General features: G+C 36.3%; 1 protein-coding gene across 1 annotated transcript; it reads right to left on the reverse strand.

Annotated features, from left to right (window-relative positions):
* Nucleotides 1–6,864: 6,864 nt before the first annotated feature.
* Nucleotides 6,865–10,441, reverse strand: LOC107645577 (Nuclear pore localization protein NPL4). The gene is made up of 2 exons (XM_016349629.3): nt 9,175–10,441; nt 6,865–7,498 (listed from the first exon to the last, which is right to left on the reverse strand). Exons 1-2 carry the CDS (start codon nt 10,165–10,167, stop codon nt 7,244–7,246), a joined length of 1,248 nt encoding a protein of 415 aa, XP_016205115.1. The 5' UTR covers nt 10,168–10,441; the 3' UTR covers nt 6,865–7,243.
* Between the last annotated feature and the right edge of the window lie 1,269 nt (nt 10,442–11,710).

Here is an 11,710-nt window from a genome sequence, read left to right on the forward strand (position 1 = left end):
GTTGTGATAAGAACGAACAATGTGGATGTCCATTTCCATGCAAAACTCACTTTTTTAAAGAAGAAATGACATTAAATGCATGTTGAAATTAAACTCCCAATATGTGTATAAATAGAGGCATTTGTCTCCGAGAGAAACACAAGCAAATAATAAAATCACTTCTCTCTTTATGTTACAATCAAATACTCTTCTCTTTATATTTCTACTACAATTCTTTCTCTTCTTTTATTTTATAAGTATTTTAAATTCTATTTTCTATTACTCTTTACATATAATATTAATAGCAATATTAATCATCTTTATTATATTGAGATTGTAACAATAAACAAATGCGATTCTCTCTCTCTTTATTTTTAATACTTCTTTCTATCTTTGTATATATATACACATTACAACATATAATATTATTATATATATATATATATATATATTATTGAGCTAATTATTTTAATACTAGAGTCTTCTATTTATACATCTCTATTATATATATCTTTTATTTCACAACACGTTATCAGCACGAGACTCTGATCAAATTTTGAGGAAGACTCAGGTAACAAATTTTCATTATGTCGAAGCTCTCTCATCTTGAATTCAATGCTCTTTATATATCTGGAAACAATTATTTATCATGGATACTAGATGCTGAAACCCATCTTGATTCAATGGATCTTGGAGATACCATTAAGGCTGAAAATAATGCATCCCAGAAGGATAAAGCTAAAGCCATGATTTTTCTCCGTCGTCATCTTGACGAAGGATTGAAAAATGAATATCTTACATTAAAATATCCTGCAGATCTTTGGAAAGACTTTGAAGAAAGGTATAATCATCAGAAAACGGTGATAATTCCTCAGGCCCGATATGAATGGACGCATTTGCGTTTACAAGATTTTAAATCTATAAATGAATATATTTCTGCAATGTTTCGAATCACCTCACGAATGAAATTGTGTGGGGAAAAAATAACTGATCATGATATGTTGGAGAAAACTTTCTCAACCTTCCATGCCTCGAATGTGCTCCTGCAGCAGCAGTATCGAGAGAAAGGGTTTAAGAAATATTCTGAGTTAATTTCTTGACTTCTTGTTGCCGAACGCAACAATGAGTTGTTATTGAAAAATCATGAAGCGCGCCCAGCTGGCGCCGCCCCATTTCCTGAAGTAAATGCGGCAAATCATTACCCCAGAAGAGGTAAATGGCAAGCTTTTAATAACAAGAAAAATTATGGAAGGAAAAAGAATTATGTTCAAAAGAGAGGATCTCACCAGAAGTGGGACAAAGAAAAGAATATCGGGCAGAATAAATCAACCGAGGAGAAGTGTTTCCGCTGTGGTGGAAAGGGCCATTGGTCACGTACCTGTCGTACCCCAAGACACCTAGTCGATCTTTACCAGGCATCTTTGAAAAAGAACGACAAAGGAAAGGAAACAAATTTTGTTTCAAATGATGCTGAGAACTCCACCACTCATTATGATGTATCTGATTTCTTTGAGGACCCTGAAGGAAATATTGGCCATTTGATCAATGATGGAATAGTTTAATATGTGAAATTGTGAAGTATCTATGTAAATAAATAATGTAAAAAAAAGTTATTAAGTTTTATTTTCTATGTATTTAAGTTTCAAATGTGATGTACATAAATAATGAAATATTAATATGAATTTTAAAATTATTAAATGTGTCAAATTTTAAAATAAAATTTTAGTATATGACATTATTTTATGTACAGTATTTCTTAGAAAAATAATTCTGATCAAGTATTCAATTTATCTGTGCATACTACTCATTTTATTATTATTTGTTTTTGAAGAGAATGGCAAGGATATGTAATGAAGATGTATGCCTTGCGGATAGTGCAAGTTCGCACACTATTCTCAAAAGTGATATATATTTTACCCATCTTGTGCCAAAAGAGGAATATGTTAATACTATTATTGGCTCAGGCAATGTGATTGAAGGCTCCGGAAGAGCTATAATTTTGTTTCCTGGAGGAACAAAATTTATAATAAATAATGCACTATTATCTACCAAGTCTCTGAGGAACTTGTTGAGTTTCAAAGATATTCGCCGAAATAGATATCATGTTGAGACGATGAATGAAGAAAATCATGAGTATTTATGTATCACAACTCATGATTCAAATAAGAAAGTTATATTAGAAAAATTACCCTCACTTTCATCTGGGTTGTATTATACCAAGATTAGTGCAATTGAATCACATGCCACTGTAAACCAGAAGTTTATTAGCCCAAATGAATTCATAACTTGGCACGACCGATTGGGTCATCCGGGAACAACCATGATGAGGAGAATTATTGAAAACTCTCATGGACATTCACTAAAGAACCAGAAGATTCTTAAATCTAGTGAATTTTGTTGTGCTGCATGTTCTCAAGGGAAGTTAATTTTAAGGCCATCACCAGTAAAGATTGGATTTGAGTCCCCTGAATTCCTAGAAAGGATTCAAGGTGATATATGTGGACCTATTCATCCACCATGTCGATCTTTTAGATATTTTATGGTCCTAATAGACGCATCTTCGAGATGGTCACATGTGTGCTTATTATCTTCTCGCAACCTAGCGTTTGCGAGATTACTGGCTCAAATTATTCGATTAAAAGCACAATTTCCAGAAAATCCAATTAAAGCAAATCGTCTTGATAATGCTGGTGAATTTACTTCCCAAGCTTTTGATGCTTATTGTATGGCTAATGGAATAAGTGTTGAACATCCAGTAGCTTATGTTCACACACAAAACGGGTTAGCAGAATCACTTATTAAGTGCCTCCAATTAATTGCTAGACCCTTGCTTATGAGAACAAATCTCCCAACCTCGGTTTGGGGGCATGCTATTTTACATGCCGCAGCACTTATTCGTTTGAGGTCAACGAGTTATCATCAATTCTCTCCTATACAATTAGCTTTTGGCCAGCAGCCAAATGTTTCCCATTTAAGAATATTTGGGTGTGCGATATATGTTCCCATTGCACCACCTAATCGCACCAAAATGGGATCCCAAAGAAAATTGGGGATATATGTTGGATATGATTCACCCTCTATAGTGAGGTATCTTGAGATACAAACTGGTGATGTGTTTAAAGCCCGGTTTACGGATTGTCATTTTGATGAATCAAAATTTCCAACATTAGGGGGAGAGAATAAGCTTCCTGAAAAGGAACTTAATTGGAATGCATCATCGTTGATGCATTTAGATCCTCGATCAGGGCAATGTGAACTAGAAGTTCAAAAGATTATACATTTGCAAAGAATAGCAAATGAATTGCCTGATGCATTTTCCGATACAAAGAGGATAACCAAATCTTACATACCAGCGGAAAATGCCTCAATTCGAATTGACGTCCCAGTATGACAAGTAGCCACTGAAGCAAATTCACGCCAGAAGCGTGGCAGGGCGGAAAATGCCCCAATTCGAATTGATGTCCCAGTAGGGCAAATAGCCACGGAAGCAAATACACGCCAGAAGCGTGGCAGGCCTGTCGGTTCCAAAGATAAAAATCCTCGAAAGAGAAAAGAGGTAAATACGATTCCTGTTGAAAAAGACATAGTAAAGACACCGGCAGTTGTCCAAAATTCTGATATAACGCCAGAAGACGTTCAGGTACCTGAAAATTGTGAAAATAACGAGATCTCGATAAATTATGTCTTTTCAGGAGAGAAATTGGACCGAAATAAGACAATTGTCAATGAAATATTTGCATATAATGTGGCATTAGATATCATGCATGAAAGTAAGGATCTTGAACCAAGATCAGTTGAAGAATGTCGACAAAGAAATGATTGGCCAAAATGGAAAGAAGTCATGAAAGCTGAATTAGACTCACTTGCAAAACGTGAAGTCTTTGGACCTGTAGTCCGTACACCTGAAGATGTAAAACCTGTTGGATATAAGTGGGTATTTGTGAGAAAACGAAATGAGAAAAATGAAGTTGTGCGCTACAAAGCTCGACTTGTGGCACAAGGTTTTTCACAAAGGCCCGGTATAGATTATGAAGAAACGTATTCCCCTGTAGTGGATGCGATAACATTGCGCTATTTGGTTAGTTTATCTGCATATCATAAATTGCATATGCATTTAATGGATGTGGTAACAGCCTATTTGTACGGCTCATTAGATCGGGATATCTATATGAAAGTCCCTGAAGGACTAAAGATATCCAAACCATCCAATGAATATTCGCAAGGGTTATACTCAGTCAAATTGCAAAGATCTTTATATGGTCTAAAGCAATCTGGATGAATGTGGTATAATCGTCTTACTGAGTATCTGGCCAAAAACGGATTCAAGAATGATGATATCTATCTGTGTGTTTTTATAAAAAAATCTGCATCTGGATTCATTATAATTGCTGTGTATGTTGATGATTTAAATATCATTGGGACTCCTGAAGAGATTCCAACAATTATAAAAACTCTGAAAGAAGAGTTTGAGATGAAAGATCTTGGAAGGACTAAATTTTGTCTCGGCCTGCAGATCGAGCATACAAAAATGGGATCTTTATTCATCAAGCAACATACACAGAAAAGATCTTGAAAAGATTTTATATGGATAAGTCACATCCATTAAGTACCCCAATGATTGTAAGATCTTTGGATGTGAAAAAAGATCAATTCCGTCCTAAAGAAGAAAATGAAGATATCCTTGGTCTTGAAGTACCATATCTTAGTGCCATTGGAGCGCTAATGTATCTTGCTAATAATACGCGACCCGATATATCATTTGCTGTGAATTTACTAGCAAGATATAATTCCTCTCCAACCAGAAGACATTGGAGTGGAATCAAACAAATCTTTCGATATCTTCATGGGACGGTTGATATGGGATTGTTTTATCCCTATGGATCCAAGTCACAACTAGTTGGCTATGCAGATGCCGAATACATGTCTGATCCACATAAAGGGAGGTCTCAAACAGGATACCTATTCACATATGGTGGTACAGCTATATCATAGAGGTCCACGAAACAGACGATAGCAGCAACCTCCTCTAATCATGCTAAAATACTGGCGATTCATGAAGCTAGTCGCGAGTGTTTTTGGCTGAGGAGTCTGATTCAATATATTCTGTCATCATGTGGACTAATTGATCATAAGATAGCTCCAACTGTCCTGTTTGAAGATAATACAGCATGCATTGCTCAACTTAAGGGTGGATACATCAAAGGTGATAGAACAAAGCATATTTCTCCCAAATTCTTCTTCACTCATGACCTTCAAAATCAAGGGACAATTGATGTCCAACAGATCCGTTCAAGTGACAATCTGGCAGATTTATTCACGAAGTCACTCCCAAAATCCTCCTTTGAAAGATTGGTACATGAGATTGGGATGCGCCGATTTCGAGACATCAACTGATGTCGACAAGAGGGGGAGACTGTACTCTTTTTCCCTTGGTCAGATTTTTTTCCCATTGGGTTTTTCTTGACAAGGTTTTTAATGAGGCAGTCCCCATCACAAAGGATATTGTACTCTTTTTCCTTCATTAAGGTTTTTCCCACAGGGTTTTCCTTTAGTAAGGTTTTAATGAGGCAATAATCCTAAATGGGCATCCAAGGGGGAGTGTTGTGATAAGAAGGAACAACGTGGATGCCCATTCCCATGCAAAACTCACTTTTTCAAAGAAGGAATGACATTAAATGCATGTTGAAATTAAGCTCCCAATATGTGTATAAATAGAGGCCTTTGCCTCCGAGAGAAACACAAGCAAATAATAAAATCACTTCTCTCTTTATGTTACAATCAAATACTCTTCTCTTTATATTTCTACTACAATTCTTTCTCTTCTTTTATTTTATAAGTATTTTAAATTCTATTTTCTATTACTCTTTACATATAATATTAATAGCAATATTAATCATCTTTATTATATTGAGATTGTAACAATAAACAAATGCGATTCTCTCTCTCTTTATTTTTAATACTTCTTTCTATCTTTGTATATATATACACATTACAACATATAATATTATTATATATATATAAATTATTATTGAGCTAATTATTTTAATACTAGAGTCTTCTATTTATACATCTCTATTATATATATCTTTTATTTCACAACATATTCTAATTTATTCATGGAAATTCTTCAATTATATAATTCAAATATCTAAATAATAGTTAAATAATATCTTGTTACACTCATTTCTTTTCCGCATAATATTATTTCATCGCATTCCATTTTGCTACTTAGGACTAGTACGACAGTCGAAAATATCCTCCGGCTCCATTAAGGAAGTAATATTTTTTTTTTGGTGACTAAACAAGGAAAGAAACAAAGCAAAAACTATTCTAAATCCGAGCGGATGATTCGTTGGAGATCAACACTAGGCTCAGACCAAATAACATGATTAGAGTTACTCTTGGCACCATATTTAGCCATCCAATCCGCAGCTCTATTTGCTTCTCCATTAAGGAAGTAATATTAAATATTGCGAAGCAGTCTCTTCGCAAAGTCAGTAAGCCACAACCTAGTCTATTTCTCGTTGACTCCTCTTGTGCTAACTGCTAAGTGATAATTTTCGCGAACCATGAGAGTGAATTGATTGTTCCTCCAAAGTTCAAACCACAGCGTATGCATTGTACAAAAAGCGATAGCAATTTTGAGAAAGCATAAATCAATTTTAAAAACCTCATAGATGCACTCTATTTCTTGTAAAAGCTTGTTCATTGCACAAAAATCTTCATAGATGCACCCTTTTTCTTGTAAAAGGCTAAAAGCTATTAACAAAAGCACCTTATCAATTAATTTAACAAATGTAAACATTATCGTATGTTTTTAAAAATATAGTTAGTTTTGCATGACCACGACAACAACAAAAATAAGATTTTCCACTAGACGATTAATTTGTATAAAGCAAGATGAGGCATAATTAAGCAGTTGTTAGAACCGTGAACAGCCAAATGGTACAAGCCCCACAGCATGGTTTGCTAGCATAAGCCACAATTTGGAGCATTACCGCCCTTAAATACAGTAAACACTCGGTATGTACGAGCCATCTTGATTTAAACGTTAAAACATTTGAATCAAACATCAGCTCATTTTTCAGGTAAAAGGAAAGATCCAATGGGCAGAAAGCTATAAGAAGCAATGTACAAGTTACCAACATTCAACCATTCATTCATTCTAGATCGATGATTATAAAGGGCAAAATGCACCATATTCCCGCAGCGCCGTGTTGAACCTGAACATTGATAAATAAGAACAGAGAACCTGCATACAGAATCAAGCAGCACTGGCCATGGACTCAATAAGGATCTGGTAGCCTTCCGGTACCGAAGTCTGGGTCTGCACACATTCTGTCAGTGCGGGAACATCGGCAGCCAGGTCCAAAACCCTTGCCAATACAAGAAGGAGATGAAAATCCGAAATTCGCTTCACAAAAGGAAGGTTTTTTGACCGATCAAGATGACTCTTCAGCGCCTTCATTGTCACCAGATTATTTCGGTTCTCAATGGGAAATGTTGATGTAAGAGGACCCTGCATTGTGAACATATGCATTCATAAGTCATATAACAATTATATTTTGCAAACTCTAAGATAAAGAAACTTGTAGCTCAGGCTTGCACGGTAATTGATACAGTAAGCAGAATAAGGAATCACATGACAGCAATATGTTTTAGTTAAACATGTAGTTTATAGCCCAAGAATGATACGATTGAAAAACCTATCAGAATTTGTGTACCCATTGAAAGTGCTAAGAAAAATGAAGGCATGGTGAATAAAACAAGCTGTAGTTACTAAAAAATACTATTGAGTCCATTTCACACCAAATTCATGAAACTCAAAAGCTTCTAACTGCAGTTTTCAGTTTTGCAAACAAATCAGGCACATACGAATTTCCTTCCCCTCAACATGGCAGGCATAATTTCGGAGGTTTTGGGGACAAATAACTTTGCTTCTTTCACAGTAACAATTTTGAGCATTCAAAATTCTAGCTTTCTAGCAAGACCACCTTAAAGGATGATAATAGGCAGGAGACTCCTTAATCAAAACTTGTAGCCCGTGTGCAATTCCGGTTAGGAAAATTTAACTGGTTTACAGAAGAATGATATACTTTAAAAGACTTCTTAGAGATTTCAAGGATTCAGTAATATTCTTAGGCATTATGGAAGAAAAGGAGCTTGCCACCCATCAATTTGCTCGTACTAATCAGTGTGCAAAGTTGAGAATCTGCTCAATTAAATTGTAGAACGCCATGTAAAGGGCAGGCCAATGCACAAGCATTCCACGTTATACGAGATCCTGGAAGAAGCCGCAGTCAGAGGTGCAACGTAGGTAGCCTAACCCCATAATTGCCTCTGTTGATTCTACAGTTTGAACCTGTGACCTTAGGTCACACACAAACAACTCATCCGTTGTTCCAATGCTCCCATCCAAATTGTAAAACTCCATATATGGAAGAAAATCACTTTGATTTCAATGTTATTGATTTTACAACCATCCATTGAAACCAAATATTATGAATGATCCCCATCCTCAATGTTCATTGTTCTGTGACTCTCCATAAAAAACCTTGCTCAATACATATTAACTATGCCACTTCCAAGAACCAAACAATAATCTCAGCATAACACTCTAGAAATCAACGTCTCAATTGTCACATTCATGTCTTCAAAGGCGACCGGTTACCCAATCCGGCCCATTAAAATAATCAGATTTTTTCATCATTACATGATGGGCCACCATTGGATCAACAAAGGATGCACTCAAAGAGAGCTAGTCAGCTCAGATGATTAATGGGTAACCTAATTAAATTGTCAGGTCATTACATCAAAACCCCTATAAAGCACCTATAGCAAGCATAAGAGGCTAAGGCCATTTAGCCTATCATCCGGCTGACCGATCAGACTTCATAAACGTGGCGGTGAAGTACCCTTCACATTTTTTCCTCATGGGTACAAACCAAACAACATGAAGGATTCTCAATCCCCTACCCCCCCCCCCCCCCCCAAAAAAACAAAAAAAAGCTGCAAACGCGTCACCACCCCTAATCAAAACAAACTCCTAAGATCAACCCAGAACAATAAGCTTGCACTCGTAAATCATTAGGTAGAACTTGTTTATCTAACATGGCAATTGACAATATATAATCAACTTCACACGGAACAAAAGAAACAGGATAACAAACACACAACGCAGATACACAGACATACCTGATGATCAAAGATTTTAACAACCACAAGGAAGAAATCATTGTCAACTTCTTTAGTATCCTTAACACCAACAACCACTTCTTTCTTCATCTTAGACAACTTAGGATCATCGTCGTCCTTGATCTCCGTCTCAAACCACCCTTCCTTAAACAACCTAACACACATGTCGCTCATCTGAAACGCCTCAAAGTGCACATCAGCGCCCATACTATCCTCATTCACCTCCAACTTCACAACCGCAGTGACCCACTCCTTCAACCCACTCTCCGAATGAAACTCCGCTGCCTGAAGAACCTCCCTATTCGATAAAGTATAATCCTTCTTGTCCTGGCTTATCGTCTGCGTGAATATAAACCCTACCTTCCTCATCCCCAATCCCACAGCAATAGCATCCACAAGCTTCTCCTCCTCAGGGTCCCTGAAAATTACCAAATTCTCCTCCGTACCCTGCTGAGGCGGCTCGTAGATGAAGTCCACCTCGACTTTGCCTTCCTCCGAAACGGTGCCGTACATGAACCCGCCGCGCTTAACGGCAAAAGCTAGAGTTTCGTTGACGTAATTCTGGAACGCGTTGGCGCAATCACGATCGAACGAGACGAGCTCGCAGTGCGGTTGCTCCTGGCGCGTGACGCGCATCTGCTTGGCGATTAGGTCATCCATAGTCATCTTGCGGCCAAAGGAGCCGGCGGGACTGAAGGCGGCGGGAGGGCCGGGGACGCCGCGGCGGTCGCCGGCGTAGGAGAGGAAGAGGATTGAGCCGTGGGAGACGCCGAGGGAGGAGAGAGTAGCGTCGGGGTTAGTCATGTCGGTGAATCGAACGAGATCTTCTAGAGACTTGGAAAGAAGAAGGTTCTGATTGGTAGAGAGCGTTTGATTCTCCACCGGAATTCCAAGTTGTGTTTGAATAATCGATTTAAGTTGAGAAACTGTCGCGTGAGGGTTTTCCACTGCTACTCGCTCGAGGCCGTCGCGGCTTCTGATTCTGAGCATCATTGTGGAAAACGACGACGGAATCTGTGAGGTTTTGTTTGGATTGAAAGAATTTCAAGTTAGGGTTTTGTTTTGTTGAGTAATTGGGGTTAAGGTTATGGGTATGGCTATGGGTTGAGTGAAATAGAAGGATTGGGGGTCTGGGGTGGCTTGCTGTAGCGGAAAAGAAAAGAACTACAGTGTCGACGGCGAGCGTGGAGAGGAGTGTTAGGGTGCGGGAGGGTTTATGGGTGATTGGGAATACAATCAATGCACTCCCGTTGATGTGATTGAGAATGATAATGGACCGCGTTTGTGTCTTTATTTGGTTTGTGGAGATCGCTAGATGATTGGCTCCTCTTTTTTGGACGATTGGGCCTGGCCTTCGTCTGTTATCTTCAAAAGACTTTAGTATCTGACCAAAAATAAATAAATAAAGGTGATTAAGAACTGCTTTCTTATAATGACCAAAAAAAAAAAGAACTGCTTTCTTATCAATATACATTATGGAGTATGGATGAGTTTAATTTAAGAATTTAATTCCTGTCCAAAAAAAATATATTAACAATATAATAGATTGATACAATAATAATAATAATAATAATAGCTAAACGTTTTACATAATCATATTTGACTATGTTACAAAAAAAGAAAAGATATTGTAATAAAATGAAAATTTTATATTGATAGAATATCAAGTAACTAAATTTTAAAGTATGTTTTCTTTAATGATTGAATTTTAATTTAACTACTTAAATCACATGAGAAAATTAATTTTTGGAAATTTTTTAATACATATACTTTTGATTGATTTTTAAAATATAGTATATTTAATATGAAAATTGTTTTCCCACATAAAGAATTTTGTAAATTCCACCCCAGTTACTATTAACTATGAAGTGTTAACCTGCTAAGACTAAATTTAATAAGCACTTGAGTGATATTTAATTATCGATCATTATATATAATTTTTAATCAAACATAATCGGTAACAAATTAATATTAATATCGATAATAAAAAATTAAAACATAAATTTATGATTCTAATTACCATAAATATAATACTAACATAAATAGTTTTGTTAAAATATTTTATAATACACATGCATATTAATTAGTTACATATTGATATTGATATCAATAATTAATTTCGTGCTACTAAAGATTATATATAGCATTTTTTTGTAGTTCATAAATCTAAATTTAAAAGTCAAAGTATTTTATCAGATCTCGACAACTTGAAATAAGGCAAGTCCCTCCATCAAACTTTCAGAATCCAAGAGGCACAAGTTCATCATCTCATCGGCCAAAAAAGAAAGAGGCAACTAAAAAAGTCGCAACAGAAAGACGGACAAAGAAGACATTGAAGCGAGAGGCTATTGATAAGACTGCGGCGGCAAAGCATCAGTAGCATCTGATGAGGTTTGACATGAAGTGATACAATACCTGTGTTGAAGTCAAATCAAATTAAGCTAGGCCTAAACACTTCTATTCTCTTAAGAAAAATATTTTTTTACTTAAATTTTTTTTCAATCTTGTACAGTGTTTGCTCATTGAACTAATGTAC

This window comes from Arachis ipaensis, chromosome B6, assembly GCF_059453495.1.
Source record: "Arachis ipaensis isolate K30076 ecotype BB chromosome B6, ASM5945349v1, whole genome shotgun sequence".
Lineage (NCBI taxonomy): Eukaryota > Viridiplantae > Streptophyta > Magnoliopsida > Fabales > Fabaceae > Arachis > Arachis ipaensis.